General features: G+C 34.5%; 2 protein-coding genes and 1 pseudogene across 3 annotated transcripts; all 3 read left to right on the top strand.

Annotated features, from left to right (window-relative positions):
- The first annotated feature begins 901 nt into the window (after positions 1-901).
- Positions 902-2,324, top strand: LOC110824667 (microsomal glutathione s-transferase). The gene is made up of 4 exons (XM_022055200.2): positions 902-1,256; positions 1,463-1,538; positions 1,610-1,782; positions 1,914-2,324. Exons 1-4 carry the CDS (start codon positions 1,144-1,146, stop codon positions 1,987-1,989), a joined length of 438 nt encoding a protein of 145 aa, XP_021910892.2. The 5' UTR covers positions 902-1,143; the 3' UTR covers positions 1,990-2,324.
- A 1,492-nt stretch (positions 2,325-3,816) lies between these two features.
- On the top strand, positions 3,817-8,548 carry LOC110813866 (protein DJ-1 homolog D-like). The gene is made up of 5 exons (XM_022041135.2): positions 3,817-3,969; positions 4,054-4,170; positions 5,642-6,082; positions 6,820-7,182; positions 7,874-8,548. Exons 1-5 carry the CDS (start codon positions 3,901-3,903, stop codon positions 8,063-8,065), a joined length of 1,182 nt encoding a protein of 393 aa, XP_021896827.2. The 5' UTR covers positions 3,817-3,900; the 3' UTR covers positions 8,066-8,548.
- Positions 8,549-9,152: 604 nt separating this feature from the next.
- LOC110813885 (protein DJ-1 homolog D-like) lies at positions 9,153-20,871 on the top strand (annotated as a pseudogene). Its single transcript, XR_015817156.1, has 5 exons — positions 9,153-9,323; positions 9,398-9,514; positions 10,227-10,658; positions 12,025-12,387; positions 20,416-20,871. The product of XR_015817156.1 is annotated as a protein DJ-1 homolog D-like (transcript).
- Positions 20,872-20,966: the final 95 nt, after the last annotated feature.

Here is a 20,966-nt window from a genome sequence, read left to right as displayed (position 1 = left end):
ATAATTAGTGTAGGGAGAGGGTTATGAGTTGTTTGGGGTTGGGTAGGATAAATGCATATAGACATTTCTGGAAATTCTTGTCACTGCATATTACACTTACAACTTGATTTTTATCGTATTGAGTTATGTGAACTCACTTCTCATCATTCACAGGTGGAGTAAGGACGGAATTGGGATCCGAGCGGCTGGTAACGGAGCCACGTCGGTAGTGCCATAGGGCACAAGTTTTGTTTGTGAATTAAAGTAGTTTGAAAGGATGGTTTAGTCTGGATATTGAATATCTATGAATATTTGATATTGTATTACTATGTGTTGTAGAGGTGGAGATGTATGTACAATTGATTTGGAACATGGAAGGTGGACAAATTTCTCTTGTGCATGGTTGGAATAATATGGATTTCGGTATTGTGTTGTATGAGTGCTTTATCGTACACCGTTAAGAAAAAAAAAACGGGGTGTTACATGTTACTTTTGATTTATTAGTATGGTAATAATAATATTGCAATAATCAAATTGTGTTTTATATAAATGATTTTTATAATTTAGGAAGAACAACATTGTATTATAGTTAAATTTTTTTAATCGAAACAATTATAACGATTTATACCGATTTAAAGTTGTTGTATACAAAAATATTTATAAAATAAACCCAATATTATGGTTATGTGAAATAATTTATATAACATGGTATTATATTTTTATTGATAATCTTATAAAATTTAATTTGATTAGTAAAATTTCATGTGATAATATATACTATATTATAATATATAGCCTCAAAAAATATTATATATATTTATATAGAGGGAAAAAAAGAAAGCTTTTTCAATAGTTGACAGCCATTAAATAATAACCACCATCTCTAGATCGAAACTTCTTTAGATCCTGCTGGCGGAAAAACATGTGGATGATAGATTTAACTAATAATTTTCAGTATCCGATCCAATGCTCATCGCTTACATCACCATCCCGCCCCAATTTTATCCGCCTTTCAGATCAAATTGATTTTGCGTGAGGAAAAAGTCAAGAACACTCCATAAACAAAACTCAGAATCCCACTATTTATACCCAAAACAACTAGAATCAGAACCCACCGAGAAGACGAAACAGAGAAAAATTTTACAGATCTGATCTTAATCCACCATGGCCGCCGTCGAGTTCTTGCCTAGAGAATACGGATATGTCGCGATTGTTTTGGTTTTTTACTGCTTTCTCAATTTCTGGATGGCCTTCCAAGTCGGCAGAGCCCGGAAGAAGTAAAATCTTACTGCCTCAAATCTGATTTGTTCTTTCTTCAAAATATATATCCCCCCATTCAAAATAACCAAAACCCGTTTCTGATTTCACCTCAAATCTGATTTATTCTCGTTCAAAACATTGATCACCCATTTCAAAGTAACCGAAACCCATTTCTGATTTCGCTCTAAAATTGTTGTTTCTTCTGTTCTGTTTCGTTCAACAGGTACAAAGTGCCGTATCCGACTCTCTACGCTTCGGAATCGGAGAACAAAGATGCCAAAGCGTTTAACTGCGTTCAGGTAATTGGGTATTTGATTCTTGTGATGAATTTCCACGGAGGATTAAATTTTTTTTGGTGGGTATATTGCAGAGAGGGCATCAGAATTCGCTGGAGATGATGCCGATGTTCTTCGTGCTGATGGTGTTGGGAGGAATTAGGCATCCTTGCGTATGCGCCGGACTTGGCACCGTGTACGCCATCACCCGCTTCTTTTATTTCAAAGGCTACGCCACAGGCGATCCCATGAAGCGTCTGACTATTGGGTTTGTTTCTGAATTATCTTCTTCCTTTCTCTGATTCATCAATTTGCTCTGGTATGAGATTAGGGTTTTTTTTTTTTTCTTTTTCAAGTAATTGGTGATAATAGAACAATGACAATGGAGTTAACGTGCAGGAAATATGGATTCTTGGCAATTCTGGGGCTTATGATTTGCACCATTTCATTTGGTATCAGTCTCCTCCGAGCATGATAATCCCTTCCTGCCGGCTCCCATGGAGAAAATTAGAAGCAAACAAGGTGGTAGTTCTATTTTTGCTTATGTAACAATAAGGGATCAAAGCTTACTTACACTCATATGTAAAGTAAAGGCGATGCTTGTACTTTTTTAATAAGCCATGAAGCTAATTTTTTTTATAGGGAGGTTTAATGATTTTGGTAAAAGTAAGTTTTGTTGTGGTAATTTTTTTTTTTTTATTATTCGGATATTGTAATTATCCACCTTAGTTATTAGTGTGATTATAATGACTAAGTTAATTTTAATTATTATAAATTAAATTATAATAAATGTTAAATTTTAATTATTAATTTAATAATTGTTACTTATGATTAATTCAAATGTTAAACTTTTTAATGTTATAAGCAAATTAAATTAATTTTTTTCAATTAAGTTAGTACGCCGAAACCGAGAAGATCATATGAAATCACCCAAAAAAAATTGATAAAGTCAACGGTCACTACAAGAAAAACCATTTGTCTCTTATAATTATCTTGTTGGCCGAGGAATATGAAGAAATAATTTTTAAATAGATTAAACTTTTTGTTTATTACATAATTTTAATTTTTATACATCCTATATATATATATATATTTGAAACAAATATTTTCAACACGGACCATAAAATTTATTTTGCAAAATCTGTATTTTATGTGCATTAATTATGAATAGATATATATACACAAGTATCACGATATTATTACGGTTAAAAATAGATTAAACATTAATGCATTAAATTAAAGTGTGAATTTTTTTGTGTGTGCAAAGATAACAAATATTTGTTCTTATTTAACCCATCATATAATTTCTCTAACCCACATATTCTAGAATCGGAATATAACTCTTATACCATTTGTATGAATTTTATAAAAATAAAATTTGATAATGCAAAAGTTAGATATAATCTTTAAATTATATTAAATGTTTATTTTCTACCAAAAGAAAGTGAAGATTCGAGAAGATTATATGTTTATTTAAAAAATATTTTGTATGATTGTAAATAGTTCTTCCATTATGAATTCAGATACGCTTCTATTTCAAATATAATCTATTCGATTAAATATGAACATAATTATTTAATTTTACATCTAGTTTTATTTTTATAAAATTCTTACCAATTTGTCAATTATAAATAGATATATATATATATACACACACAACTATCTTGGTTTAAAGTAAAAATTCGGGGCTCAAAGGCAAGTTTGAATTGAATTTGGCTTGGATATGATTTTCTTATAAATTTTTTATGATTAAGATTTGTGTCTTTAATTTTTTTTTTATTTTCAAAAATATTTTTCTTCATTTTCCATGCAATTTCATAATAAAAAAATGATTAATTTTCACGATCTCTTAAATTGAAAATGAATAAATAATGTTGGAAAAAAAAAAAGAAAATAACTAAATAATTAGAGTAAATAAAGCATTAATTGACCAAATATTCAAAAGTTTCAATATTTTTGGGGATAAAATTGTATAGTTAATAACCCACTTCAATTATTTTAATTTTATATTATTAGTAATTATATATTAATTAAAAAATGTAAAATTTAAATAAATATTAGAGAAAAATGAAAAGTTTGATTTATTATTATTATTATTATTATTATTATATTTGATTTTTAATTTATTTATTAGTGCATATTTGAATTTTTGTAATAATTCTAAATTGTTTATTTTAGGGGTAGGTGGTCTACCTACTCTTTTATTTTTTTATTAAATTAATTTAGAAAATTATTTATTATTATTATTTAAAATAATATAAAAACTTTTTTTATTTTCAAAACATTTTTTTTTTCTCTCGGGCTATAAATAGCATCACTGCTAGAGAGCCTTCGCAAGCTGAAAGATTCGCTCTGAGAGCAAAAGTCTCTTTTCGTCTTCGTCTCAATGGTGAAGGAGGCCGGAGCTCACAGAACCGTACTACTATTATGCGGAGATTACATGGAAGATTACGAGGTTATTTTAATGAAAATTTCATTTTCTTTGTAACATTTTGTTTTGTTACTGTTTGATTTATCGAATGATTTTGGTTGATTGCAGGTGATGGTTCCTTTCCAAGCATTGCAAGCATTCGGAATCTCTGTTCACGCCGTTTGCCCCGGAAAGAAGGCCGGCAATGTTTGCCCGACCGCCATTCAGTACGGTTGTGGTCATCAGGTCCTTCCTCTTTCTCTTTCACTCTCTCTCCCTCCCTACATATATATATATATATATATAGATATTAGATATAGATATAGATATGTAACGAACCAACTGCATCAAATGTTTCGAATTGGTAGCCTTATTTCATGGTCACTTATTAATTACTATATCATATGACTGTTTGTACCAAAGACTAAATAATTTTTTACTAAAAATACTTTTAGTCAACAACTATTTTAATAACACTTTTAAGGCTCACAACACAGAATAACACTAGCCCTTTCAGTCTACTTAATTAGTTTTGCCTCTACTATACAATGATTTTTATTCATAAACTCCATGAGAAAATTCTATCTTCCACTGGCTATCTTTGAATCTTCTTTAGGAAAGAATAAATTCTTTAGTTTTTTTTTTCTTTACTGTGTTTGTTTATTGTTAGAGACATTTGACAAACAAATCCCAGATTTTTAAGTTCCAAGAATGGGAACAACAGAAAACTGCATGAAAGTCGATTAGTTGTAGCCAATGATGTGGGTTGATGATATATCTATACTCTAAAAAGTTTAAAAATTTGTAGATTTTCGGATAATTGACGATCACATGTGTGTCATTTCTACTAAAAATTTCTAGTCATGGCTTGACCCCCTAATATTGAATTTCGTAACTTAAAGTGGATTTTACTTTGTAAGTACGTTGTCAGGAATTCTTGCTTTTTCAGAAAACTAAGGTGCTAAGTATAGTCTTTCCATCATCTTTAGGGAGTTTTGGACATGAACATAAGCTATTTGAAGAGCTATAGTTGATTCTGAAATTTTCTACTGTGGGTTTGCTTTGTAATATTCATGACTTGAATCAGTGACAAATTCAAGTTAGCAGCAACCCGCTTGTTAATGTGTTAGTTTTATAAGCAAACGCACATGAAGTTATGTTTCCTTTTCTTTTTCAGAGAAAGAATGGGATATTCTTCCTCTTCTGAAACATCTGTTGATTTCTGGATTTAGACTTTCAAAACCTGGAAAGGAGATGAAGGAATGGAGGAAATATAAAGTGCAAGCATTTTTTGCATATATGAAACGAAACTAGACATATTTGATGGTTCATCATGCCTATAAAAATAGTCAAACAGCTAGTTAGAATCTTATTTCAAACTGCAGAAGGAATGAGTTACCCAAAAGGAAAAAGGATTCTATGGAATAGATTCATTAGGCATGTTCCAAGACATCTCTAGTAGAATATCAAATCAAAGGCACTATGAGGTATCCACATATATTATAATCATATCGGTTCTGTGATGGTCATCCTTAGATGTGAGAAATTTTGAACTGGAAAGACCGTGCTGTTGAGAGGCTTACTCTAAGGAATACAAAGTCATAACTTGTTTTTTGTTAGTAGATGTGTTGCTGCAATTTCAATATACTTAGTAAGCTACCCTTATTGCCTTTTTTTATCATCTTTTCAATTTATTTTCTGTTTTTACTGGTTGCAGACGTATTCTGAGTTTCGTGGTCATAATTTTATGCTGAATGCAACATTTGATGAAATTGAATTCAGCAAATATGATGGAGTGGTGATAGCAGGAGGACGTTCCGGGGAGTACCTTGCTACAAATGCATCTGTTGTAGACTTAGTGAAGAAACTTCACGTTTCCGGGAAGCTAATAGCCTCTATTTGTCATGGGCAATTGATATTGGCTGCTGCAGACATAATTAAAAGTCGAAAATGCACAGCATACTACACTTTGGGACCTGTGCTCATTTCTGCAGGTGCTTCCTGGGTAGAACCTAACGGTTTAGTTGGCACTGTCGTCGATGGAAATATTATAACTGGTGTTACATACAGGGGTCATCCTGAGTATATTGCCCAATTATTGAAGGCACTTGGTGGAAAGATAAGTGGTGGTGATAAAAGGATCCTATTTCTTTGTGGAGTAAGTTGTCACTTCTTCCTTAAGATACTGGCCTGTTATATCATTGGTTTTAATGACAAATCGATCAGGCAAAAAGAAGGGAAACAGCTTGTATTACAATAGCGTTTAGCACATAGAAGATGATCCAGTTATGTTGGCTTAGGTAATTGTTTTTTTCGAGGACTGTGAACTTAGCCCTTTGTCATGCTTGGATGATTCCTATTCCTTGTGCTTCATGACTTAAAGTAAAGTGTGGCGAATAAATTCTTTAATTATCAATCTCTCTTTTAGTCACATGCCTTAGTTTTTCTTTGATTTTTTGACTTAGAAATGAAAAGAAAAAGAGTTGGAGTCAAAATGATGAAGATTTGTTTCCCCATGAATAGTGTCACGAACCTATTACATGGTTCGGATTTGGAAGAAGTAGGAAAAAAGAGGAAGAAAGCTGAGAGAGAGAAAGAGAGAGATAGACAGAAGGCGAGAATCGGCAAAATGTGAGAGAAAGATTGTATTCAAATTTCAATAATTTTCTACATCCTTCTTTCCTTGAGTACATGCTTAAATATAAGCTATAGAGTAGGAATTTGTAACCACCGGATATGATGATCCTAGATCTGTCTCTCCAAATTTATTATGATGGAGAACACAAAACTACCCTCATACAGACTTACATTTTTTTACCCTTGTATATTATTTTTCTATTTTTCTAATTTATTCTTGATCCCTTATAAATAGCTTCTCTGATTCGATATTTGCAGGATTATATGGAAGATTATGAAGTTACTGTTCCTTTCCAGTCCCTTCAAGCTCTAGGATGCCATGTTGATGCAGTTTGCCCCAAGAAGAAGGCTGGTGATCTCTGCCCAACTGCTGTCCATGATTTTGACGGTGACCAAACTTACAGTGAGAAGCCTGGCCATAATTTTACCTTGACAGCGGATTTCGATTGTCTAGATGCCACAAGTTATGATGCTCTTGTCATTCCCGGAGGTCGGTCACCGGAATATTTGGCAACGAATAAAGATGTCATTGCAATTGTGAAAGAATTCATGGAATCCAGGAAGCCAGTGGCATCCATTTGCCATGGACAGCAGATTCTAGCTGCTGCTGGCGTTTTGGAGGTAGGATTATTGACTATGAACTTTACACTTATTATATTTCCATCAATCTATCTGTTTGATTGGTTTCCCAGATAAAGTTTTATTCTCTGTTTATTTTCTTCAATTTATATACTTATTGTAGATAATGTTACTGTAAACTCGAGCACCTAACATTAATTTTAAGGATTAAAATATCAATCCTTAGATCGTAACTTCGGAAACTATTTCTTTTTAAGTATCAATTTTTTATGGTTGAAGAGTTAGAGTTCAAAATTAGTGTTATTATAAGCTTCCTATGAATTAGATACCTCAGGAACTCTGAGTTTAGTAGCATACAAGAAAAATTACTCAAACATGTGTTGAATAATAAAATTGAATCGATTTTTCCTAAGGTCTAAACTGATGGAAAAGAGTAAAACACAATCTTTTCATACTATGTGATGAAATTTGAATAACAAAAATAGAGTAATTTCAACTCTAAATTTCTGACTGTTTTAGAAATAGAGTTAAATTATTTTTTTAAAAAAAATTTTAAATTAATGGAAAATAGATGGATCTATTAATTGTAGTTCAATAACATTTTTAAGAGGAAGACTTCGTATAATTTGTTATCCTCCTGATGTTGAGTGTTGCTCCTTTTTCTTGATGCTGCCTGGTCATGGTTTTCATGGTTGCTGCATTGTAATTCCTTGTCGTATGAGTTTTTCCGCAGGGAAGGAAATGCACTGCATACCCTGCTGTGAAGCTTAACGTAGTCCTCGCGGGGGCAACTTGGCGAGAACCGAGTCCAATAACTCGATGCTTCACTGATGGAAATTTGGTTACTGGTGCAGCTTGGCCAGGCCACCCGGAATTCATTTCCCAGTTGATGGCATTGCTTGGCATCCAAGTTTCTTTTAGTTGATCTTCGTCATGATATTATATGCTCCATTTGCATAAATATAAATACATACATATGTATATATCTATATATGCACGAGATGGGAGAATGAGAATTTGGTGATTTGTGCAATAGCAATGTGGATCAGATGGAAAGTTTTCTCCATCTAGTTGATATCTACAGAGCTGTTATCCTCGCCTTGTGCGTATGCAGCTTAGCTGTAACAAACGACAGAACATCCGTATGTATATATATATATATATATATATATATATATATATAAGAAATAAAGAATTTAAGAAGTGTTTTGATGTATTAAACAGTGTCTTACTATCCTATTATTATTTTTTGTTTGAAAAAAAGAAAATTATAAGTAAGAAAAAGACAAGTGAGGGATGCTTTAAATAGACTTGAAGGAAGGACATAGGAAAATATTTTGACTTTGCCCCATTTCACCCACCTTACCCTTTATTAAACAAAAACTAAGAATAAAATTATATTAATGTTTCTCAACGTGTATTTATGAGTACGTATACTGTTTTGAATTTTTATTTCTTAGTTAGTTTATTTAAGTGATAGGTTATTTAATGATTATAATTTTAATATTTTATTAAAAGATTACGAATTTAAATTTTATTGAAAATTTATATTTTACAATTTAAATTTATTTAAATATTACGTTATTTAATGATTATATTTTTAATATTTTATTTGAAGATTTTGATTTCAAAATTTATTAAAAATTTATAATTTATAATTTGAATTTATTTGGGTGGTAAATCATTAATAGTTATATTTTTAATGTTTTATTCCGACCGTTACAAATTTTAATATTTTGTATCAGATATTTAAAATTTTTTAATAATATTATATAAAAATAATTTGTAATTTTTTTAAAAAAATTTCAATGTGGATTATGATAATAAAATATTGATTTTTTTGTTGTTGAGAATTTTGTACTAAAAAATTAACACATTGTCTATTTTTTTTTTATTATGTATTTTACTAATTGATGTATTAAATTGATATTTTATAATTTAATTAATTAAATAATAATTTTATGCTTTTTAAAATATATCAAATTACTGCTTTAAAAGTAAACTTCTGTTAGTTTTAACGGAAGTTCGAAACACCAATTTAATAAGTCGATACGTCTGAGGATCACTAACCGCGGTCTGTCTGTTTTCGTCTTCCTCTCTGAGAGCAAGCAAAATGGCGAAGGAGGTCAGAGCTCAGAGAACCGTTCTGCTACTATAGCGGTGATTACATGGAAGACTATGAGGTATTTTCATTTTCATTTTCTCTAAAATCGTTTTTGTTGCTGTTTGGTTTATCGAACTATGTGCTTGGTTGCAGGCGATGGTACCTTTCCAAGCATTGCAAGCATATGGAGTCTCTGTTTACGCCGTCGGTCCCGGAAAGAAGGCCGGCGATATTTGCCCAACCGGCATTCAACAAAGTTCTGGTCATCAGGTCCCTCTCTCTCTCTCTCTCTCAATCGATTTGTCTCTCTCTCTCTCTCTCTCTATATATATATATATATACATATATCTCTATGTGTGTGTATGTGTATTATAATGAACACGTTGTGCCGGATTTCATGTCTGCAATCGGTTGCCTGCCTTTCTTGTTCACCGATTATTTGAAAGTAGAGAAGGTCAATAACCATGACTATGTTTCAAAATCTGGAAAAGGAGATGAATAATGAGGAAATAATACATTGTAAGCATTGTTTAGCAACAAATGAGATGAAACTAAAGATATTTGATGGTTCATCACGAGTGTGGAAATAGATGACCAGCTATAAGATTATCAAAATCTAGGCGCAGAATGAATGAATACCAAAAGAAAAACTTCCATGGAAGAAGTTTAATGCATGCCTCAGGCCTCTCTAGTTGAAAATGAAAATTAAACAGACGCATGGCTGTATATCTATGAAGATCGGTTGGCCAGCTTAGCAGTCTTCATCAAACAAATGTAAATACTATTGGTTCTGTGATTGTCATCCCAGAGGGGGGAAATTTTAAACTGGGAAGACCATGCTGTTGAGAGGCTAATTTTTAGGGTATCAAATGAGGAACCTGCTTTTTCTTAATAGATACATTGCTGTAGTTTCAAAGTAGTTGTAAGTTGCAGTCATTCCCTTCTTTCTCATCTTTGGATTTACTGTTTTTACTGTTTGCAGGCTTATTCTGAGTCACGCGGTCATAATTTTACACTCAACGCAACATTTGATGACATTGAATTTGGCAATATGGTTGGTGATACCAGGTGGACTCTCTGGGGAATACCTTGCTATGAATGCTTCTGTTTTAGATCTGGTAAGGAAATTTGCTGCCTCTAAAAAGGTTATTGCTGCTATTTGCCATGGGCAATTGATATTGGCAGCTGCAGATGTAGTTAAAGGTCGAAAGTGCACAGCAGTCTCCGGTGTAGGACCTGTGCTTATTTCTGCTGGTGCTTCATGGATAGAACCTAAGGGCTTGGTTGGGAGCGTTGTTGATGGAAATATTGTTACTGGTGTTACAGACAAGGGCCATGGTGTATTGGTCTCTTGTTGAAAGAACTTGGTGGAAAGATAACAGGTGCTGATAAAAGGATTCTAGTTCTTTGTGGGGTAAGTTGTAACTTTTATTGAAGAGATAATTAGAAAAAATTTAGAAAATAAATATACCTCTAGGCTTTTTGACATTTTCCATACATTTTACTGGGAATTGAATTAACATAATTCAGATAATGATATTGAAAATGGGCGCTGTGAAAATGTGGCTATGCTCCTCCTGAATCATCCCAGTGAAGCATAGAAAAACAGGTTAGACAGTAAAGATATTAACTCTATACAAATAATTCAATAACTCTATACAAATGTTTCGCTTGTGTACATCACATAGTTGTGCACAATTCTTTCCTTCTGCCACATTGGAAGTTATTGAATTATTTGTATAGAGTTAATATCTTTACTGTCACTTTGCCTATTCTTTTATTTCTCCTTTTCATTCTGTTTTTGTTGGTGAGGTGCATGGTTGTAATCTCTTAGTGGTGAAATTCATTTATCAACTTCAATATCTTGTAAATCTTGTTTTATTTTGTATCTTCTTCATTTTTTTTCTGGGGGAGGGGGGCTTATGTACATAAGCCTAACTGGTTTGACATAAAAACATAAGTTAGATTTTTTAGGTTTGGAAAGGTTTCCTAACTGGTTTCAGCATTTTTTTTTTCTTGCCATTTATCAGCTTTCTGTCAATAAATTCTTAAGCCATTGAGCTTGTCAACTTTTTGTTCGTTTCTTCTCAGGGGAACCCTTTAGGCACTGTTTATGGTTGTTTCCTGTTGATCCAATAGGAACCCTCTTTGCTTACTGAACTATAACCTGCAAATCCTCTCTTACAATGCAAATTACTTCTTTTCTGCTAGAACCATTAAAAATGCTTGCAGCTTCAACTCTTATTTCAAGAATTTACCTAAGGATTGATTTTTGTCCTTCATAGCCTCTTTTAAGCCATTTCATTAGACTTAAGACGATTCTTGCGCGTGGAAAGACATAAACTGTACGTATATTTGTTCTTAGAAGTCAAAGCATTTGTGTTTGGCAGAAGAAGACAGAAGGTTTTGTATCTTGATATAACTATGGCTTTATACATCTAATTAAGGACATTTTTCTTCACTAGAAGGATATTGGTCGTGCCTATGGGTGTGTAAGTGGCATGAAGCAAATGGATTAAGTATGATAGACTTCAGCATGTAGAAGCTGTTCCAATTATATTTGCTGTAAATTGGTTCTTCTGTCACCATGGGATTATTCCAATTCAATATGGTTGCTGTCACCTCAAAGTATAAATAACAAGCTATAATAGCTGTATTAAATTATTTCTTTGATTTATATATTAAGGAGTGGAACAGAAAAAAAGTACATAAACAAAAATGACGAAAGAATTGTTCTCATACAGCAGGGCATAATAGCATCTCCGATTGCATGTTTGCAGGACTATATGGAGGATTATGAAGCAACTGTTCCTTTCCAGTCTCTTCAAGCTCTAGGATGCCATGTTGATGCAGTTTGCCCCAACAAGAAGGCTGGTGATAATTGCCAAACTGCTGTCAATGATTTTGAAGGTGATCAAACTTACAGCGAGAAGCCTGGCCATAAGTTCACTTTGACAGCAGATTTCGATGGTCTAGATACCTCAAGTTATGATGCTCATGTCATTCCTGGAGGTCGAGCACCCGAATACCTGGCACTGAATAAAGCAGTCATTGCAATAGTGAGAGAATTCATGGAATCAAGGAAACTGGTGGCATCCATTTCCTATGGACAGCAGATTTTAGCTGCTGCTGGAGTTTTGGAGGTAGGATTATTCACTAAGGACTTCAAATTTATTATATCCCCATTGGTTTGCTAGAAAAATTTCCTGCTCCTTATTCTCCCTTTAATTTTATTCTTGTATATGTGTATGTCTGAAAAAATTAAGAGTGAAAAATCAAGAAATTGAAAGGAGATGGATAGGTGGATCGCTTATATCAAAACCCTAAAATAAAGGGTCAAGATATTTTCTGTTTTAAAATTGGTTAGATTGTTGAAAACAGCTGGTGGTTTTGGTAGATTCCAGAGACCACCTTCCCATTTTTCCCTTTTACTCTCCTGCATGTATAGATATTCCCAATGCCTTCACACAATTTATAAGATAGAAAATTAAAAGCATTAAAATCTTATTTACACCCGGTTGGGTTTTTTACATGGTATCAGAGTAGTGCCTGTGATAAGCACTGATTTCTCTGATTTCTACACTACACTATTACTCTACTATCCAATGACAAACCTTAATATAGATGTGTTGACACTCTTAAACTCAGATAAGCTTGGAATGCAACTTGTCACAACTACTCTTGATGACTCCAACTATTTGTCTTGGAGTCGAGCCATGGTGAGTGCATTGAGAGTCAAGGACAAGTTCACTCTCGTTGATGGCAGATGCAAGAAGCCCAAATTTGATGCAGTAGAATATGAACAATGGCACAAAACAGACAGTATGGTGGTGTCCTGGATCCTAAGCTCACTCTCGTTGATGGTAGATGCAAGAAGTCCAAACTTGATGCAACATAATATGAACGATGGCACAAAACAGACAGCATGGTGGTGTCCTGGATCCTAAGCTCGATGAACAAAGAGCTTGCTAGTGCCTTCTTGTTTACTACATCAGAAAAAAAACCTGTGGGATGAAATAAAAGAAAGGTATAATGAAAGTAACGGATCTTTGTTGTATCAATTAAAAGGTGAAATAAGTTCCATCACGCAGTCTAACATTTCTGTCACAACCTATTATACAAAACTTAAAAGGCTATGGGATGAGTTAACTCACCTAATGCCCTCACCTGCTTGCACTTGCTATGTTGCGCCACAACACAGTGAAATTGACAATATTGACAATCTGATCCAATTTCTAATGGGTCTTAATGATTCATACGACCATATCAGAAACCTAATATTGATCATGGAACCATTACCCACTGTGAACAGAGCTTATTCCATGGTGATTAGTGTTGAAAAACAGAGGGAAGTACACAATATCAACTCACCTGAAGGGACGTTCGCTACATTTTACAACAATTTGAAAGATAATGCAAAACTTCTAAACCGAAAAAAGGGAAAAGACAGCATAACATGCACTTATTGTAGAAACATAGGGCACACAAAGGACACATGCTTCAAGCTCCCTGGCTCCCAGAATGGTTTACAGAGCTCAAGGGAAAAAGGAACAAGGAAAAAGCCAATGCAGTGGCAAAAAAAGCTCCCGATGACACCAAAACAGAAGCATCCAACACAAATTGGAGCACAGAAATGACCACACTCATACAATAAAAGATCAACAAGTACATGAAAAAACCAAGGAGCAAACATGGTAGAGTCAGCAGGATGCGTGGGCTGCTCTGGCCCCACTGATAAGCAACCTAAATGCTATTTTTTACATGCCTCTAATGATACAGGTGCCACATCATACATATGCAATGATTTTAAAATATTTTCAAAACATGTAAAACTAGAACCTACAGTACCTTTCTTGCTACCAGACGGAACCACGAGTCATTCAATCCACAAAGGAACCATAAAACTATGTAATAATCTAATTCTGCAGGATGTTCTCTATATACCAAAATTCACTTGTAACATTATTTTTGTTAGAAAGCTAGCCCAAGTTTCAATATCTATATTTCCTTTCATCCCAACTATTGTTTTGTTCAGGATTTGACAATTAACAAAATATTGAGGAAGGGAACAATAATGAAGGGTCTGTACATCCTGAGTGAAGATATAGACTCTAACAAAGCATGCATTAGCCACACCCAAGAAAACAACCTACAACTATGGCACAAAAACTCGGCCACACATCCACAAAAAAATTGATTCACATCCCTAGCCTAAAGTTATCAAACAGTGCAGCTTCATATGATTGTGAAATATGCCCATTGGCAAAACAACAACGCTTGTCTTTCCCTAAAAGTTTTATTAATACTAATGACATTTTTAGTTTGATACATGTTGATCTTTGGAGACCATATCCGGTCAATTGTATTTTTAGTGCATTCCATTTTTTAACCATAGTTGATGATTTTTCATGAGCCACTTAGACTTATTTATTAAAAGAGAAAACGAGTGTACCAATATCTTAAAATATTTTTACAATTTAATACAAAACCAATTTAAGTAAACAATCAAAACAGTTAGAACAGATAATGATACTGAATTTATAAACACCTCATGCAAAAATATTTTTCAAGAAAGGGGAATCATGCATTAAAAAATCTGTACATACACACCACAGCAGAATAATGTGGTGGAAATGAAATATAAACACCTACTGGAAGTTGCTAGAGCATTGATGTTTGAATCAAAATTACTAAAAAGGTTTTGGGACAAAGCCATACTCACAGCCACACATAATAAACGTTTTGTCAAGCTCTGTTTTAAAGTGGAAAACTCCTTATGAAAATTTGTACAAAAAAATAGTCGGATTAATCAAACCTAAAAATTTTGGTTGCCTATGTTTTGTTACAAATATTAACCCCCAAAAGGACAAGTTTGAACCCAGGGTTTTGAAATGTGTTTTCTTAGGGTATGCTCCCGATGCTAAGACCTACAAATTATATGATATAATAAACAGAAAACGATTTTGTTAAGTGATGTCATATTCCATAAACATGTTCACCCATACCAAACACAACACCCTAAATCAGATTATCATGACATACCACTACCAATACCAAGCATCGACACAGCAAACATACTCGAAAACTAGTTACAAAGTAGAGAAGAAATTCCCTTACTAAACATCATCCCCCAAGAGTCTGAAACGAGGAGGAGCACCAGGGTGAGAAGCAGGCCCGCCTGGATGGAAGACTTTGTTGCCCATGTCACCGAATAACCTGTGCCCGAACCTTCCTTCCTCATGTCCACCTCACATGCGTACAATCATGACTATGTTAATTTCATTGCACAAGTGTCTATTACAAAGGAACCGACGTCATACAGGGATGCTAGAGAAGACAGCAAGTGGGTTGAGGCCATGCAAGCCGAGTTGTCCCCACTAGAAGACAATAACACTTGGGGAACTAACTGCACTACCAAACGGGAAGAAAGCAATTAACTCAAAATGGGTGTATAGAATAAAATACAATGCCGATGGATCAGTTGACAAATACAAAACAAGACTCGTTGCTAACGTTTACAATCAAGAGTTTGGCATAAACTATCATGATAGCTTCTCACCGGAGGCCAATTGGTCACGGTTCGACTACTTCTAGTCGTGGCAGCCGCAAGCGACTGGCTAGTGTATCAGTTAGATATCAATAATGCATACCTACATGGGTTTGTAGAAGATGAGTTATACCTAAAACCCCCGAGGGCTGCTTCAAGGCCAGTGAAGGGCAAGTCTGTCGTTTAACCAAGAGCCTGTACAGTCTGAAACAAATAGGTTGCCAATGGAACAAGAAGCTTACTTCAAAGCTTCAATCCATCAGCTTCACCAAGTCAGAAACCGACCACTGTCTATTCACAACAGGAATAAAAGGAAACTATGTTACAGTTGTAGTATATGTGGATGACTTACTTGTTACGGGTCCTAACGACAAAGAGATTTATAAAGTCAAAAACACCTTAGAAGAAGTCTTCATGGTCAAGGACCTTGGGCAAACAAGATACTTCATTGGAGTCGAGATAGCTAAGTCAAAAGAAGGGATCTACATCAGTTAGATAAAATACATCAAAGACATTTTACAAGATACAAGGATGGAAGATGCAAAAAGAAGCCACTTTCCTTTGCCTTCCGGACTAAAACTAAATATAGAAGAATGAGAAATCTTACCAGATCCGGAGAGGTACAGACGTCTAATCGGCCGCTTGCTCTACCTCAACTTTACCAGACCCGATATAACATACTCCACCCAACATCTCAGTCAGTTCATGCAACAACCCAAATGGCCGTACCTCAACGCTGCACTACATGTTACCGGGTACCTAAAGCAATATCCCGAACAAGACATCTTCTTTCAGAGAAGGAATGACCTTAAAGTTCAAGCCTTTTGTGACTCAGACTGGACATCGTGTCCGATGACCTGTAAATCCCTCACGGGCTTCAGCGTCTTCCTCGGGCCAGTGCTAATCTCCTAAAAAACAAAGAAACAAAATATAGTGAGCAAGTCTTCCATAGAAACTAAGTACCGAAGTATCTCATCTACAGTATGTGAAGTTCAGTGGATACCTTACCTCCTTCGAGATTTTCAAATAGTACCTCACTTACCCGTAATACTGAATTGCGACAACAAAGTCGTCGAACACATTGCAGCAAATTCGGTCTTTCACGAACGAACGAAGCACCTTGACATCAATTGCCACATAGTTTGCAACTAGGTACAAGAGGGCTTCGTCAAAACAAAACACGTCACCTCAAGAGAACAGTTCGCCAATCTGCTCACGAAACCTTTAGGGACCTCAGCACATCATCGATTTCTGTTCAAGATGAAGCATTTACAACAACAAAACACAAAGAATTAAAGAAGTGGTGAGGAGCTCGAAGAGTCGAATGTGAACAGGCTTCATCTTAAGGAGCGGGCGAAAAAATTAAGAGTGAAAAATCAAGAACCTGAAAGGAGATGGACAGATGGACCGCCCAGATCAAAACCCTAAAATGAAGGGCCAAGATATTTTTTGTTTTAAAATTGGTTAGATTGTTGAGGACAGTTAATGGTCTCGGTAGATTCCTGAGACCACCTTTCAGTTTTTTCCTTTTACTCTCCTGCATGTATAAATATTCTCAATGCCTTCACACAATTTACAAGACAGGAAATTAAAAGTATTAAAATCTTATTTACACCTGGTTGGGTTTTTTACAATGTCCATGAGTAGGCAAGTGAAAGTAGTTTGTCTAATAATATCATATATTCTTCTTAGTTATTGGAAAAAAGATTGATAAAAGAAAATAATTGCTTAAATAACTTGTAGGTAATGCATCTTTGTTTGCTGATGCTATTTAAATTACAATTTTCTAGCACTTGGCAATACTGTAACACCCGTGCCCGGAAATTTGGTCTGGGATAATTTTACAATTAATAAAATAATATATGAAAATAATTTTAATTATTAATTTTGTGAAATTTTTGAGAAAAAATGGATTTATGAATGAAATTGAAAATAATTTTAGAGAAAAGTAGAAAACTGTGAATCTCTGGAGGGTGCTTTCGAAAGAAAAATTCAAAATAAGGAGTAAAATCGCAAAAAGAAAAAATACGATCACATGAGACGACCCTGTTAGCAGCAACGACAAGTTAGAACGCGTCATGTGGCGGACACGTTGACATCAGTTCCACGCAGGAGGCCACGCAGGCGATCTACGTACCTGGACAATCCAACAGTCCAGATCGCATCTCGCGCTCACGAACGACTCGAATCTGTTTCTTTTTTAAATGCGATCGGACGAATGAGATTGCTTGTGATGGACGACCTTGATTCGAACACGTTATCGGCCTAATAATCAGGCAACGATTGGACGGTTCTCCTCGCTCCATGTCGATTCGAATGGATGACTTGAATCAAATGGAGAGAAATATTTAAACTCCTCTTTGTAGGGAACCAAAACTCTAACCGACAGAAGGGTGACCGAAAAAGAAGAAGAAGGGTGACCGGGAAGTGAACCAGACGTCGGAGAAGGAATCCAGCCACCCTCGACGTCGAAAAGGTAAGATTTTTCTCCCTTTCGCTCGGAATTTAATCCTGAATCTCTCTATGCCTATATCGGAGCTGAAAGGCCGACGGGTGAGCCGAAAAATACAAAGAAAACTCGGTCGAGCTACCGCAGCCAAAATCCAAAACCCCCTCTGATAAGCTCCTTCCTATTTTTCTTTTTCCTCAGTTTTTTGACCATTGTGTTTCTCGTTCCTTTCTAGTGTAGGTTAGTCGAAGGAGAACCCGGCCGCGAAGGAGGAACGACGGAGCTGTCGCACCCTGTGACCCTTCCGCCGTTAGGGTTTTGGTTTTTGACTTTTTCGACTAACAGAGGCCTCCTAACTTATTTTTTCGTGAGTTTCTGTGCAAAATCGGACAAAATCGATCAAAACTGACTGAAAACGACCAAGTCGAAAGGAGCCGCTACTGTGGGTAGCGGAGCACAGCGGCGGCACCGTGCTGAAACCCTAAATTGGTCGAAAAAGTTTAAAAACACTTATTTTGGTATTTTAGAATATTTTTGGATACGTGACATGTATTTTTAATTTCCTCAGGAAAAACTAACGAAATCTGGGGATTATTAGGAGATATAATGAAAAATACGGTGTTTCGGATGTTGATCTGAAGTAAAAATCCCTCACCTTTTTTTTCATTATGGTAAATTGAAGTTTAATAATCAATAACGCCGTGTTTTGTAAAAATTAGAAAACTCTAAAATTAATTACAAGTCACTAGTTGAATCGAAATCGGTTAGTGTATATTTATCATAACTTGTTGTTTATTTTCTCCTACACTGCCTAAAATAGTTACTGTTATATCGTACGTTTTAAATTATTGATTTTAATTGCTTTTTTGGTTATTTAGTTTATTTACTCACGTTGTTCTCATCTGTTGATTGGTTTGCAATAAATGACATAATCATGTTTTCTTAACTTATGTGTTGTCTATTTTCATGACTTACTGTTGATTGGTAAAAATGTGATGTTGGTATGTGATTTGAAGATTCGTTGATGATGTAAATCTATATATAAAAGACTTATCGGGTACCTTGGAGGAGGGTTTATAAACTCGGTATATAGGAAAAACCCTATCGTGGACATTACCTTAGTCGGACGGGGCTGGGAAGTTTCATATCAGAAGGGGTTGGGAGGTATAATTCACCCTCATACCGGACATGATATTGGGGCGGTGGTATGTTTGGCGCCCATTACCGAACGGGGTATGAGCATGACCGATTAATCGATAACTTAGATATTGGGTTTACGCATAGGAGGGATCTCTATGGATCTTCAAAAGTACTGGTAAGGAGGTGAGAAGGTAAGTTGTTGTTATTGCTCATTTGAATATGAAATCACAATGTTATTCAAGCATTGTCTTCATATGTCAGTTTTGAAAACTCATAAAGATGAGTATGAAAATAATATTCTTTTATGTTAAATGAATTTATTTGAAAAGAAATAATGACTCCATTGGTTGTTTTATAATTTTTACCAACCTTTAGTTTTTCGTATCAGTGTTAAATATGATATTCTTACTGGAATAGTGTAGTTCATTCTTCTATTTAATAATTTTATATCAAGAAGACCAAAATCCAGATTCTGAACAGTAGGAGGATTGCGAATATAAGTTACCTCCCGAACCCATCAAAGTTGTCCAATGGAGGTTAACTCCATACGATTTTATTTCGTTTTGTTTTAACTCTTTAGTCTATTACTATGAACTGATATAAAAGGATATTCTCGTAATCTTATTGGATATCCTGATTTATTATATAAAAAATGTAAACTCTAAATTTTTAATTACTTCCGTCTATAGCTAATATGATTCAATATTTTTATTTCCTTAAGCTTTTGGGCTTTTACAGAAGCCTCTATAATCAACATTACCTTTTGTCCAAGTCTCAACAATTAGGCTTTTCATATCTCTATTGAGGAGTTGGTGAACTATGTTTGGTTCACTTCCTACTAAACTACTAGTTAATTTTTAATTATAATGAGAGTCTAGTTTATATGTTTGTTTAATTGCCACGCTAATTCGACTAAACTAAAAAAGAATTGAACTATACAAGAAAAATGACTCAAACATTTTTTCTTGTTGCTGTCTGGACATGGTTTTCGTGGTTGCTGCATCGTAATTGCTTGTCGTATGAGTTTTACCTCAGGAAAGGAAATGCACTGTGCACCCTGCTGTAAAGCTTAACGTAGTCCTCGCCGGGGCAACTTGGCTAGAACCGAGTCCGGTAAATCGCTGCTTCACTGATGGAAATTCGATCACCGGTGCAGCTTGGCCTGGTCATCCCAGAGTTCATTTCTCGGTTGATGGCATTGCTTGGCATCCAAGTTTTCCATTCAGTTGATTTTCACCTTGTTATTCGGTTCAACCATATGGGTCCGCAGGGAAACATGTTTGAAGTGTATAGCCATGAGCCTACCAGATGGAATTTAGTTTTCCCTTTTATTTACAATGCTGCAATCCTCCTTGTACCAAATAAAAGACATTAATTATGGAGAGCGTCTTTTATTTGGTAAATTATCGTAATTAACTCAATTAAAAGGTATAAAAATTATAAATAATCAAAATTTAAGTGAATTAATTTAAATATAATAATTTTCCATGACTTGAGTGTTACGTCCACTTTTTGGTTTTTTATTTCCTTTGTTAGAAACGTGTTTCGTTTTTCAAACACTCAAATGGATTAGAATTTATTTATTA

The sequence above is a fragment of the Carica papaya genome, chromosome 1 (assembly GCF_054855325.1).
Source record: "Carica papaya isolate Zhongbai chromosome 1, ASM5485532v1, whole genome shotgun sequence".
Lineage (NCBI taxonomy): Eukaryota > Viridiplantae > Streptophyta > Magnoliopsida > Brassicales > Caricaceae > Carica > Carica papaya.
Note: the sequence above shows the minus strand (reverse complement) of the source record. Positions and strands in the feature narration are given on the sequence as shown.